We start from the raw sequence: 15,126 nt of genomic DNA on the forward strand, positions 1-15,126 counted from the left end.
ATTAAAACCTTGGGCTAAGTTATAATGGCTGTGCAGTTGGGAATTTTTGACATCCCTGGATCTGTCCGAAGCGTATCTTCACATTGTTTTCTGCGGTTTGCGGTTCTGGGGCACCACTTTCCATTTTGGGTGCTGCCCTTTGGTCTGGCCACTGCTCTCAGAAGCTTTTCCAAGGTAATGGTAGTAGTTGCGGCAAAGTTGTGAAAGGATAGAATCCTAGTACACCTGTAATTGGACGACTGGCTGATTCAAGCCAAGTCGCTGGAAGAGAGCCGCCTGGTGACTCACAAGGTTATTTCCCTGTTGCAGGAGCTTGGCTGGGTGGTGAACCTAGTCTACTCAGTTGTTGGAATACTTCGGGGTTCAGTTTGACATGAAGCTAGACAAGGTGTACCTGTTGGAAGCTTGAATTCAGAAGTTGCTAGCTCAACTCCGTCTGTTGTTGAACACTCTGCGCCCGACTGTATGGCTTAATGGCGGCAACCCTAGAAGTGGTGCCGTGGGCGAGGGTGCATATATGTCCTCTTCAGTGCTCCCTGCTGACTTGGTAGAATCCACAGTCTCAGGACTATTCGATTTGGCTCCACCTGCTGATGGAGGTCTCCTCCCAACTGCAGTGGTGGCAGCAGGCGGCTCATCTATGAAGGGGAGTTTCCCTAACTCCACCGGATTGGCTATTAGTGACAATGGATGCGAGTCTCCTTGGTTGGGGAGCTGACAGCACAAGGGCACTGGAGGGCAGAGTCTCTCTGGAACATCAATCGGCTGGAAGCTAGGGTGGTCCAGTTGGCATGTTTATAATTTGGCGACAGCTGCAGGCGCAAAATTCCAAAAAGAGTGGAATCCTGACCAAGGAAAGGAAGAGCACCTTGATCCTCGCACCAGGCCTCAAACACTTTCCAAACCTGCACATTGGCCAAGGAAGTGGAGACCTTTCTAGCTCTTAGGAAGATGGAAATTACTGCCGCAGCGTATCCACATTTCAGCAAGCAGGCCCTTTCAAAGGCCATATCATAATAAAAAATTGAGTTGTATCTTAGAGAAAAACAGGTCCCTGCTTTAATAGGTTCCTGTGCGCTGGAAGTCGAAGAGTCGAATCCACCAGGAGCCTCCGCAGATCTGCATACTAGAGATGTGAATCGGAACTGATATCGGATCCGATTCTGGTTCCGATTCACTTCTATAGAGATGTGAATCGGAACTGATATCGGATCCGATTCTGGTTCCGATTCACATCTCTACTGCATACCACAGTCTCTTGGGCCAACCTGGAGCGACCAAGAGCACCATCCCTCTGTGGTGTTCGATCCTTCAAATCAGTCTTCAAATAATGTTGGACTATACAATGACTGTGACTTGCAACAGTCGACAGGGAGGTACCAAGAGCCAACAGGTGTTGCGGGAAATAGATCATCTTATGGAATGGGCAGAGCTGCATCTCCAGATGATCTCAGCCTCACACATTGCAGGCAAAGATAAAGTAAGAGCAGACTTTCTCAGCAGGGAGTCTGAACCCAGGAGAGTGGGCATTGTCAGACAAGGCATTTCAGCTGATTTGGAATCGCTGGGATCACCTTTTGGTGACTGCGTAATGCAAACGTTCCGCATTTCTTCAGCCGCAGGAGGACGTAATTGGAGATTGATACCCTAGAGCAGGAGTGTCCGGAATGCAAGTTGCTGTATGCTTTCCTCCAAGGCCCATGCTGGGCAGACTGATTCGAAGGATCGAACACCACAGAGGGATGGTGCTCTTGAATGCTCCAGATTTGCCCAAGAGACTGTGGTATGCAGATCTGTGGAGGCTCCTGGTGGATTTGACTCTTCGACTTCCAGCGCACAGGAACCTGTTGCATCAGGGACCTATTTTTCACTAAGATACAACTCGATTTTTTATTATGATATGGCCCTTGAAAGGGCCTGCTTGCTGAAACGTGGATATGTTGCAGCAGTAATTTCCATCTTGCTAAGAGCTAGAAAATTCTCCACTTCCTTGGCTCATGTGTGGATTTGGAGAGTGTTTGAGGCCTGGTGCGAGGATCGAGGTACTCTTCCTTTCCTTGGTCAGGATTCCGCTCATTTTGTAATTTTGCAGGATGACTGGAATAAAAGCATGGCTCTCAATTCCTTAAAGGTACAAGTCTTGCCTGTTTCAGGGCTCAGGTACATGGTGGAACTTCGTCAGCTCATCTTGATGTGGCCATTTTCTGAAAGGAGTGAAACATCTTCATCCTCCTTTGTGGTTCCATTGGCCCTATGGAGCCTTAATTTGGTATTGGATTTTTTTTTGCCAGGCCCTACATTTAGACCACTACGTAGTCTGTACTTGCGGTTGCTGACCTTGAAAATGGTGTTCCTTGTGGCAATTTGTTCTGCACGTAGGGTTTCCGAACTGCAGACCTCATCTTGCCAGGAGCCATTTCTCCTGATGACTCCAGGGGCGGTTCAGCTGCGTACTGCTCTTTCCTTTTTACCGAAGGTGGTCATTGAGTTTCTCTTGAATCAGTCCATTTCCTTGCTGTCTCTGGACAGAGAGAGATGTAGAGGAGTGTTGTCTGTTGCAGCTCTTGGATGTCAAGAGGCATATTGTCAGGTATCTGGAAGTTCCTGAGCCTTTGCGGAAGTTGGATCGCCTGTTTGGCCTTCACAGTGGTACTATGCAGGGAGAGCCAGCCTTGCAGGCTACATCACTTGCTGGATTAAGGAGGTAGTCTTGGCTGCATATGTGGATGCTGAGAAGCCATTATCTAGTCAAGTTAGGGCTCAGGCAGTGTCATGAGCAGATTGTTGTCTCCCGTCAACATTTGCTGAGCTGTGACCTGGTCCTCCTTACACACCTTTTCCAGGTATTATCGCCTGGATGTTCAGGCCCAGGAGGATGCGTCCTTTGCACATGTAGTTTTGACTGGACCACGGGCAGCCTTCAGCCCTATTCGGGAGTAGCTTGGGTACATCCCACTTGTTCTGGATTCATCTGACTGGATGCTAAGAAATGAGAAATTACTACTTACCTAATAATTTCCTTTTCTTTAGGAAAGTCAGATGAATCCAGCTTCCCTCCCTTGGCTGCCGAATGCATAATGATCCTCCTGTGTGCCTAGGTGTTACAGGTATTACTGATAAGTGCTACTCCAGCCCTAGACTAATGTTATTACATTCTTGTCTGAGCGCAGTATTGCTTGTTGGCTGAGTATTGCAATGGTTATCTGTTTTTAATCAAGTCTTGTTAGTCTGTTCATAGTTGCTTTTGAAGAAAATACTGGCAGGCTGATGTCACTGCAGGGGTATATATATATACTGTGATGTCTGTTCACTCTGTCTCCATCTGCTGGTAGAAGTGCATAACCTGCTTGTTCTGGATTCATCTGACTGTCCTAAAGAAAAGGAAATTATCAGGTAAGTAGTAATTTTTCATTGTTTGGCACTGGATTCTTCCGTTTTGCCAGCATCCCTGAGTGGATAAGCTGATGTGGATCTCTGATGAGGATGTCTGTCCTTCAGTTCCAGCCTAGCGGGTCCCTCTACTAATGGAAGCCCAATTATCTGTTCTGGGTTCAGACTGCACATACTAAGATTTCCCTGAGGGCTCACTTGCACGGCCACAAGACTACCCGACAGCCTATCACACACACATGCTCATTGAGCAGGACAGAAATGGGATTTACCCAAGGACTGGCCCACCAAATACACACATGCATGCTCACTGACCAGGTCAGAGTTGGGATTTACCAAGGGACTTACCTGCACACCCACAGGACTTACCGAGGGGTTTGCCCAACACACTCTCTCTGAGTTAATATACTATGGTTCCAAGTACTTAACAGCAAGTTTATTTGAGCAATTGCTAAGCAAAGGATGATAGAACAGAAATTAAATAAAGCCAGATAATACAAAAGAGCTGATTGCAGAAAACTACTTCTACAAAGGAAACCTATACTTCTGGAAGTCTGGAGTGTAGAGCAATCTGAGCCCTTATAGTTTTTCTCACTTTTATACTATTTGTCTAAAATTGACAGTAGCTTGAGGCAGGCAGGAGTGATGTCTTTTTCTTTTTGGCATTCTTATCAGTTCAGACCTCTCTGAATTCTTATCAGTTGTTTACTTTAATACCTTGTAACTGCTTTGGCACTAACTACAGTTCTCAGATTCTTGCCTGGCAGTTCTCATAAGCATACACTCATACAACACACCACATTCACACATCACCATACAACCACCATTCAAAACTACCCCTTATACCCCTTATTATAATAAGGAGGGATATAACAAAGAATGAGAAGCAATACTATAACATTTGGGATAGAAGACCAATTGTGGGGATATAAGAATATTAGTGGGGGATTTTTATCATTATTTTAATGATGTTTTGAGTGAAACAGAGTTGGTAACACATTGATTATATAAAAATTTTATATTTATAACATAGTAATATATTCTGATTAATAAAAAGTATTTTGTATTGGATCAATTGGATATTAAATATTTTGAATGTTAAAAAATATATTTGGGAAATTGTGATAATAGTTTTGATAATATTGATCTACCCCTATATGTATGTATTTGGATGCATAATTTGACAACCAGCCAATGCATCTATGACTTTTGCAATCAGGATAATTAAAGGAACATTTAAAACACTCCAGGAATTTTACTTTTGAAGTTAAAATGATCAGACACTTTGGAACTGACAAAAAAGGTCTCCTTAAAGACCTCCATGTAAATCTCATTAAGGGATTAAGAAACTTAGATTTTTCAAGACATGCAAAAATGGGAAAGTCTGGGAATCAAGCTTTTGAATAATTCATATAATTTAAATGGCATTTTCAAACCAATGTTTTCCAAAAACATTTTGCAAATTTACAAACAGAGTACATTACTTACAAACAGTTATCTATGAAGATAAAATAAGCTCACAACGGGTGAGTCCCAATGGTCAGGCTGCAGCACTCTGCGCTGTGGTTTACTATTCAGAGCTGGTGTACTTGACCCCAGAGAGGGAGGGAAGATAGCTGTTGCTGTTGCAATCTCTTTTTACCAGAGCAGCTGTGCCGAAGGTAGATTTCAGAGGTGAGTTTCGTTAGGGCCTGACTGTTTACAAAGGCCTTTGAGCTCTGAAATCTTTAAATCTGTGTAATTTTAAAATGTCAGTCTTAATTTGTGTTTTAATATATTTATGTTTTAATATGCATCTCTCCTTGTAGCCCCAGTGGGAGTGGTGAGCAATAAATCAAGAAAGAAAGAAATGTTGCTTGGGGGTTGGAGATATACAGAGAGGAAAAAAAATGGAAGGGGGAGGAATTCAGGGCTAGGTAAATGCTTCCTAGTAATGTATACAAGTGCAAAACGGATTCTTCAGTTTTATGTCTGTTTGAAAAGTATCATGCTCATTAATGAGTCACAGCACAAAGGTTTGAGAATAGGCATTAGAATAGAAAATAGAAAGATTCATCAGAAAACAAAAAAAGTCAGTCCCGTATGACATTTGATCTGCATATAGGGAGACTAACTTTCAGACAACTCCACGTGGTCCCATATACACGCATATATGGCTGCATGGACATCTGGTACATATATCGGGTACGCGTATATTGTAAAATACGAAAATGTCTCCTCATGCGCAAATATCCAATGCTTTGAAAATGCATCTCTTCCTATTTTAAAAACATATGTGCATATATTTTACACGTGGAATAAAACAGACTTGCTCGTGTAAAACCCTGTTTCTGCTGGAAGTTGGTATATTTTAAAACATGCATGCGTACTTGAAATCCCCAGTTTGCCAAAACCTCACCCAGGTCATCAAGACCCTCCCAGTTCTTCACTCTGAACTCCTCCCACTTCTCCCAGCAACCAGTAGTGAACAATAAATGAGTCTATATCAATTGTGAAAGATGATTAGCAGGTGTAAAATTATGGAAATAAGCTGACAAATAAGTCTCTTATTAAAAGCAACTTGTGTGTGTACTTCTTGACCCTGCTCCAGGACGCCCCGAGATCACCCCTTTTTTAACTTTTGCGCATAAATGTGTTTGCAAGATCTAAAATACACACACACGTGATGTTTACAAAATAGCATGTATGTAAATGTATACTCATTTTATGCATGTAAATGTTTTGGAAAAGCACCCCATAATATGCAGCCTCTGGACGTGGTGTCTGTTGGCAACTGTTGGGGATGTGCATGTGCACCCCGCTGGCCACTGAGGAGCAGTCACAAGAACCTATGCACATAGCTCGTAATCTTTGCGCATACGTGCCAAACATATAGGCAGCTCAAAGTATAGCATGTGTGCTCTGCTATGAGACTCCAGCAAACATGGGAACTGTTAGCAGAGCCCTAGCGAAGCAGAGAGCTCTGGGAATGGAGAGAGCTGGAGTGATGGGCAACCTGGGAAAAAGGGTAATAGAAAGACTAGGGGGCACTCCATGAAGTTAGCATGTGGCACATTTAAAACTAATCGGAGAAAGTTCTTTTTCACTCAACGCCCAATTAAACTCTGGAATTTGTTGCCAGAGGATGTGGTTAGTGCAGTTAGTATAGCTGTGTTTAAAAAAGGATTGGATAAGTTCTTAGAGGAGAAGTCCATTACCTGCTATTAATTAAGTTGACTCAGAAAATAGCCACTGCTATTACTAGCAACGGTAACATGGAATAGACTTAGTTTTTGGGTACTTGCCAGGTTCTTATGGCCTGGATTGGCCACTGTTGAAAACAGGATGCTGGACTTGATGGACCCTTGGTCTGACCCAGTATGGCATGTTCTTATGTTCTTGATCTGTACTTGGACCGGTGCTTTTCAATATATATAAATGATCTGGAAAGGAATACGATAAGTGAGGTTATCAAATTTGCGGATGATACAAAATTATTCAGAGTAGTTAAATCACAAGCGGATTGTGATACATTACAGGAGGACCTTGCAAGACTGGAAGATTGGGCATCCAAATGGCAGATGAAATTTAATGTGGACAAGTGCAAGGTGTTGCTTATAGGGAAAAATAACCCTTGCTGTAGTTACACGATGTTAGGTTCCATATTAGGAGCTACCACCCAGGAAGATCTAGACATCATAATGGATAATACTTTAAAATCGTCGGCTCAGTGTGCTGCAGCAGTCAAAAAAGCAAACAGAATGTTAGGAATTATTAGGAAGGGAATGGTTAATAAAACGGAAAATGTCATAATGCCTCTATATCGCTCCATGGTGAGACCGCACCTGGAATACTGTGTACAATTCTGGTCGCCGCATTTCAAAATAGATATAGTTGCGATGGAGAAGGTACAGAGAAGGGCAACCAAAATGATAAAGGGGATGGAACAGCTCCCCTATGAGGAAAGGCTGAAGAGGTTAGGGTTGTTCAGCTTGGAGAAGAGACGGATGAGGAGGGATATGATAGAGGTCTTTAAGATCATGAGAGGTCTTGAACGGGTAGATGTGAATCGGTTATTTACACTTTCGAATAATAGAAGGACTAGGGGGCATTCCATGAAGTTAGCAAGTAGCACATTTAAGACTAATCGGAGAAAATTCTTTTTCACTCAATGCACAATAAAGCTCTGGAACAGCTCTATGCCTGTAGCTCACCCAAACGGAGGAAATTATTTCTTCACACCTGGGAGCCCTATATCCAAGCTTTGCCCCACAGAACTAGAAGTTTGGTTTTTAATGCTTGTCATTGAGTATTCGGAGAGTAAATGGAGATTATCCGTGGTTTATTTAGGACTCCTTGGGGAGGGAGGGGGGAAGGGGCATCAGAGGTACTTGGGGTGGGGGGGGGGAGATGGATAGAACTGCTTATTGTTAAAAGGGTGTGACAGTTGCTTAGTCAGCATTTTGATCATTTTGGATGTATCTTTGTTTATATACCCTTGACTATATGCTGAGTTTGTTCCTGTATATATTTTGTGATTCACCCAATAAAAATCTTTTACACACAAAGCTCTGGAATTTGTTGCCAGAGGGTGTGGTTAGTGCAGTTAGTGTAGCTGGGTTCAAAAAAGGTTTGGATAAGTTCTTGGAGGAGAAGTCCATTAACGGCTATTAATCAAATTTACTTAGGGAATAGCCACTGCTATTAATTGCATCAGTGGCATGGGATGATCTTAGTGTTTGGGTAATTGCCAGGTTCTTGTGGCCTGGTTTCGCCTCTGTTGGAAACAGGATGCTGGGCTTGATGGACCCTTGGTCTGACCCAGCATGGCAATTTCTTATGTTCTTATGAATCAGAGGGGGAGGACAAAGCAAGATGGATCAGGTGGGGGTGAGGAGGAATGGCAGATATTTGGGACAGAAGTGATTGGGGGGAGAGAGGAGGAGTGGAAGAGAGTATGTAGTACTTCTAATCTAACATATCCTCCATTGAGATTTCAGTGGGTGTCATCCTCTTTTGTAATAAATTCTTCAGCCCTCAAGAATACTGCTTACAAGTTGCAGGTGCTCACAGTCTGCCACCCTGCCAGGATGGGGACTGCGAGCACCTAAACTCATAGTCCTAAATTCCTTGCCAGCTGTAATCCCGGGGCTCAACACGCCTCTGCAGGAGGGCCATGCTGGAAGGAGGAGTGATTAGTGGGTAGGGGTGAGAGGAAGGGGTGATGGCAGGGGAAAAAGGAGAAGGAATAGCTAGGGGGTCAGTAATGGAAGAAGCCACGGTGGTGGCCAGATGATGGTGTAAAGAAGGAGCAGTGGGCTGCAAGTTAGATTTGTCTGCATTTCTCAACGTCTGATACGCCTGAAAGGTTATGTTTAATGAAAAAGACATAAGGATGAAGTGTGCCGAAGATTTACAGTTGGTTCATTTTTGTATCTGGTTTAGGCTTACCTGTTGATAAATGACGGGATAAAGTAAAGTGCCATATTGGTAAAGATTTGAGAAAAACATTCTAGCAAGATTGGAGATTGGCATTTTATGTCAATATCAGGACATTAGGAAGATGATAATCATAGTTGATTAAATATTTGCTTTACTTTTAACAAGAAGGCACACTGTTAAATAGGAAATTGAATACTTCTGCAGTTTGAAGTTGGATAACAAAATGTAAAAGTATCATAGCCTGGGACAAACCTATTCACAATATGGGCAGTGGAAAGGCTAAGCTTATAATCTCCTCCCCCCCCCCCCCCGCCCCCGGAAGTTGATCTCCAAAGACTCACGCAGCTTAATATTTGATAATCCCCCTCACTCACTCACACACACAAACAGAGGCGCCTCTCGTGGCCACTGACTCTCTATTCCTCTCTGCCATGAGTGGGATGGGTTCCGCTCACGGTCTCATTTGGCTACTTTTTGCCAGCCCCTAATGGCTAGCGCCCTAGGCGACCGCATAGTTTGCCTATCAGGACGCGCCAGCCCTGTCTGTTAATGGAACACCATGTCTGTGCTGTTTGAATTGTTCAGGATGCTGTGGTGAACGTTGAAAATTTGCCTGCATTTATTCTTTCTCAGGTTCATACTGTATTGTTTTCTTAAATGTTGTAATTGCTGCCTATTCATGTTTTAAACAAACGAAAAATCAAATTGTTCTAAAATGAAATTGCAAGGACTTAATTATTGGAATATTCCAGTGATTTGAACACTGAAAAAGTTCCATTTGATAGTTGGAATCAAATGTTTGCAGCTCTGACAATAAAAGTTGGGCTTTGTTGGTTTTTATTTTTCCAGAAACAGAACATGCTTATTATAATCTGATCTTGAAGAAAGCGGGGCAGTTTTTATCTGACTTGCAGATGAGCTTGCTGAAGTTTGCCTTTTCTATAGGGGCATGCTCTCCAGCTGTTATGATGTTTCAACAGGTAGGCACATCTGTCTGTGAGCTGTATTTGTGGCGTATGCATATATGTATGTGTGTAGTCTGTGTATGCACATACAATACTGTACTGCAGTATCAGTTCAGAAATACTGTGAATGAGAACAAACGTTTTATGGATAGTGTGGGCTAGGTTCTTGGGAGCTTGCCAGGTTCTTATGACCTGGATTGGCCACTGTTGGAGACAGGATGCTGGGCTTGATGGACTCTTGGTCCGACCCAGTATGGCATGTTCTTATGTTCTTGCAGACATTTTTGTTAGGTCTTCCCTTTAAATTACCACAGATACCTTGGTGGGCAATAGTAGCTCAGTGAAGCCCAGCAAGGGAGGGAGGGACATTCGCTGCATGACTGAAATTATATTTTAATTTTTTTTAAGGCTGCCTCTACAGGGGTCTCGTTGGGGTAGGGGGAGATCATTTGTCCCTTTCAGAAATTGCCCGGAAGCATCAGGATGCAAGCTAGTGTCCTGACGCTCCTAGGAAAGTTAGTTACAGCTCTTTTGTTGTAGCTAAGACTCAAGAAAATAATGCGGCTTTTGATTTTTCAGGCAAACCATGTTACTTCATTTCCAAGAAATTGCCTAATAACGTATTACCATTTTGCCGATATTTGGGGTAAATTACGCACAGTGTTGAAAATACAGCACGTTATTGCTACTGCAAGGCATTTACTGTGTGGTAATCGCCTAAGTTTGTGTCTGGTGCAGTGAAGGATTCATTAACTTGCCCAAGGTCACATGGAGTTTGTGGGAGAATCAGGATTTGAACTCCTGGTTCTCAGACTGCTGATGTAACCGCTAGGCTGCTCTCCACTTGGCTATAGTGTCATACCAAGTGTAGCATATGCATTGAGGAACAGTATTTTGTCAAAAGTAGATGCAACAAGATCTCTAGGGATAAACAGGAAGAAAGGACCCCCCCCACATACTTATCAAAAAAATAATGAAAAGTACATTCTGAATTATACACTAAAGATGACTAAAATATCTAATTCAAAGTATCTGCTCATTATCTGGCTCTTTCTGTTGAGTAGGGGTCTTAATAAATTTGATCTGTAAAAAACAGCAAGATTTTAATTTTGGATAATGATCTTGGATTGTAAAATACCTCAATTTCTCCAGACTAATCCTCTCTGATCTATGATTACCAAAACACCATACCTGACCATTAAAAAGCAATTAATGTCTGGAGCTTTTGACTGTGATCATGGATTGCAATATTTTAGCCCAACTCTAACACAAATGGAACGGTTTGTTTATTCATAAACATTTAATATTCTGCCTTTCCCTATCTTAGGTAGATTACAATCAAAATGATAAATTACACTTACAGTTGCATCATAATTTATATTCAAAATAAAGAAAATTAACCATAAAGGTGGAGCATATATTCTAGGGAAATGCATTTATAGAAACATAGAAATGACGGCAGAAGAAGACCAAACGACCCATCCAGTCTGCCCAGCAAGCTTCACACATTTTTTTCTCATATCTGTTTCTCTTAGCTCTTTGGTTCTATTTCCCTTCCACCCCCACCATTAATGTAGAGAGCAGTGATGGAGCTGCATCCAAGTGAAATATCAAGCTTGATTAGTTAAGGGTAGTAATCGCCGCAATAAGCAAGCTACACCCATGCTTATTTGTTTTACCCAGACTATGTTATTCAGCCCTTATTGGTTGTTTTTCTTCTCCCCTGCCGTTGAAGCAGGGAACTATGCTGGATACGCGTGAAGTATCAGTTTTTCTTCTCCCCTGCCGTTGAAGCAGAGAGCTATGCTGGATATGCATTGAAAGTGAAGTATCAGGCTTATTTGGTTTGGGGTAGTAACCGCCGTAACAAGCCAGCTACTCCCCGGTTTGTGAGTGCAAATCCTTTTTTCCACATATTCTCTTGCTGTTGAAGCTTAGAGCGATGTTGGAGTCACAGTAACCATGTGTATGTTTATTGAATAAGGGTATTATCTCCAGGCAGTAGCCGTCATTCTGGCGAGCCACCCATTCTTCATTGACGGCCTCTTGACTTTATGGATCCACAGTATTTATCCCACGCCCCTTTGAAGTCCTTCACAGTTTTGGTCTTCACCACTTCCTCCGGAAGGGCATTCCAGGCATCCACCACCCTCTCCGTGAAGAAATACTTCCTGACATTGGTTCTGAATCTTCCTCCCTGGAGCTTCAAATCGTGACCCCTGGTTCTGCTGCTTTTTTTCCTACGGAAAAGGTTTGTCGTTGTCTTTGGATCATTAAAACCTTTCAAGTATCTGAAAGTCTGTATCATATCACCTCTGCTCCTCCTTTCCTCCAGGGTGTACATATTTAGATTCTTCAATCTCTCCTCATAAGTCATTTGATGAAGACCTTCCACCTTTTTGGTCGCCCTTCTCTGGACCGCCTCCATTTTGTCTCTTCGGAGATACGGTCTCCAGAAATGAACACAATACTCCAGGTGAGGTCTCACCAAGGACCTGTACAAGGGGATAATCACTTCCCTTTTCTTACTCGATATTCCTCTCTCTATGCAGCCCAGCATTATTCTGGCTTTAGCTATCGTCTTGTCACATTGTTTCGCCGACTGCAGATCATTAGACACCATCACCCCAAGGTCTCTCTCCTGCTCCGTGCACATCAGCCTTTCTCCCCCCATTGAATACAGTTCATTCGGATTTCCACTCCCCATATGCATGACTCTGCACTTCTTGGCATTGAATCTCAGCTGCCATATCTTCGACCACTCTTCCATCTTCCTTAAATCCTGTCTCATTCTCTCCACTCCTTCCGGCGTGTCCATTCTGTTGCAGATCTTAGTGTCATCTGCAAAAAGACATACCTTACCTTCTATCCCTTCCGCAATGTCGCTCACAAAGATATTGAAAAGGACCAGTCCCAACACCGATCCCTGCGGTACACCGCTTAAAACCGCTCTCTCTTCAGAGAGAGTTCCATTTACCATCACACATTGTCTTCTGTCCGTCAACCAGTTTGCAATCCAGGCCACCACCTCGGCACTCGCTCCTAAGCTTCTCATTTTATTCACCAGTCTCCTGTGCAGGACAGTGTCAAAAGCTTTGCTGAAATCCAAGTAGATGACATCGAGTGCTCTTCCTTGATCAAATTCCTTGGTTACCCAGTCAAAAACTTCTATCAGATTTGTCTGACAGGATCTTCCAATGGTGAATCCATGCTGCCTCTGGTCCAGCAATTCTCCCGACTGTAGATAGTTCACTATTCTCTCTTTCAACAGTGACTCCATTACTTTTCCCACCACCGAAGTGAGGCTAACCGGTCTGTAGTTATCAGCCTCTTCTCTGTTCACACTCTTGTGAAGCGGGACCACCACCGCTCTCCTCCAATCATTCGGCACCACTCCCGTTTCTAGGGATCTATTGAACAGGTCACACAGTGGACCTGCCAGCACATCTCTGAGCTCCCTCAGTATTCTGGGATGAACTTCATCAGGCCCCATGGCTTTGTACACTTTCAGTTTCACCAGCTCTTCCCATACATTTTCTACTGTAAATGGAGTTACATCTACTCCATTCCCCTCCAGTTTCTTGTTAATTAGTGACTGTCCTTCTCCAGGGTCCTCTTTAGTGAACACTGAACTGAAGTATTCATTTAATATTTCTGCCATTTCTTCGTCTCTCTCCACACATTGATCCTTTCCACCTTTCAATTTCAATATACCACTTTGAACTTTTCTCTTTTCACTGATGTATCTGAAAAATGTTTTGTTACCACTCTTTACCTCTTTGGCAATCCTCTCTTCCGCTTGACTTTTTGCCATCTTGATTAATTTCTGTCTCCCACAGTTCTACCAGATATTCTTCTTTGTGCTTCTTCTTTTGGGATCTTTTATATTTCTTGAACGCTGTTCTTTTAGCCTTTATTTTGTCAGCCACCTCCTTTGAGAACCAGATAGGTTTCATTTTTCTTTTGCTTTTCTTTACTTTTCTAACATATAGATTAGTTGCCTTGGTAATTGCTCCTTTTAGATTGGTCCACTGTTGATCCACATCTCTCTCTTTTTCCCAGCCTTTTAGTTCTTCCTCCAGGTACTTCCCCATTTCATCAAAGTCTGTGTTTTTGAACATCAAAACTTGGGTTTTTGTGCTTCTTTTCCGTGTCCTTTTTGTGATATTAAACCATACCGTTTGATCACCGGTGCTGAGGTGGGCTCCCACCTGGACGTCTGAGACATCTCCATTAGTGAGCACTAAGTCAAGTATAGCTCCTTCTCTCGTGGGTTCCATTACCATTTGTTTGAACAAAGCTACTTGCAGGGCATCTACTATTTCTCTACTATTATTAGATTCTGCAGATGGGATTCTCCAGTCTACATCTGGCATATTAAAGTCTCCAACGATCACCACTTCTCCTTTCTTTGCTATCCTGTGGATGTCTTCAACCAGATCTCTGTCCAGCTCTTCCTTTTGGTTTGGAGGCCTGTAAACCACTCCAATAAAAATGGATGCCCCAGCTTTTTTTAAGTTGGCCCATAGTGCTTCTTCTTTGCCCCATCTTCCTTGCAGCTTAGATGCTTGGATATTGTTTCTGACATAAAGAGCCACTCCTCTCCCTTTCCTATCCTCTCTGTCCTTCCTTAACAAGTTATAGCCTGGTATTGCCGTATCCCAGTCATGAGATTCCGTAAACCACGTTTCCGTGACAGCAACAACGTCCAAGTCCGCCTCCACCATTAGGGCTTGCAGCTCTGGGATTTTATTACCCAAACTACAAGCATTTGTGCTCATAGCTTTCCAGCTTTCTTCGTTCAGGTTACTGCTGTTCCTGGACTCCTTTTGTGACCTATTTAGTTGAGTTTTGTTATCCACTTTTCTCTTTGCATTTGTGCAAGGGAAGAGATTAATGCCTCTGATGACAGTGTCATCCATCACCATGAGCTTTTTCCTTTGGTTTCTGATCTGGAATTTCTGTATGCATTAAACAGTTTACACCTAGGTCAAGCTGGGTAGGGCAAGACACTTTCTGAAAGTTTACTTGTCCTTTAGCTAGTAAATGATCCCACAGAAACAGATTATAATGACAGCTATACAATTAGAGAGATTCTGGGAATTTGTTTTTTTTTTTTTCTGTGGGTTTTTTGAATCTTACAGCAATCTAATATCAAGAAACCAAACAGATTAGTATACAATATAATCAAGAAACCAAACAGAGTAGTATACAATATGGAATAGAAAGGGATTTGAAATCACAGAGCAGTTTTCTATACAGAAGCAAGCCAATATCAAGGAACCACAGATTAATATACAATACTAGAATAAAAAGGGATTATGAAACACAGCAGTATTTCCAAAAACTA

At 42.6% G+C, this 15,126-nt stretch overlaps 1 protein-coding gene across 3 annotated transcripts in view; it reads left to right on the forward strand.

Moving 5' to 3' along the window:
- UGGT2 (UDP-glucose glycoprotein glucosyltransferase 2) overlaps positions 1 to 15,126 on the forward strand; it is a 1,031,439-nt gene that overhangs the window by 50,121 nt on the left and 966,192 nt on the right. For all 3 annotated transcript variants that reach the window (XM_029604715.1, XM_029604718.1, XM_029604716.1), the window contains exon 3: positions 9,661 to 9,791. In XM_029604715.1, coding sequence (XP_029460575.1) covers positions 9,661 to 9,791 — 131 coding nt within the window. The remainder of the gene's footprint in view (positions 1 to 9,660; positions 9,792 to 15,126) is intronic.

Source organism: Rhinatrema bivittatum, chromosome 5 (genome assembly GCF_901001135.1).
Source record: "Rhinatrema bivittatum chromosome 5, aRhiBiv1.1, whole genome shotgun sequence".
NCBI classification, from domain to species: domain Eukaryota; kingdom Metazoa; phylum Chordata; class Amphibia; order Gymnophiona; family Rhinatrematidae; genus Rhinatrema; species Rhinatrema bivittatum.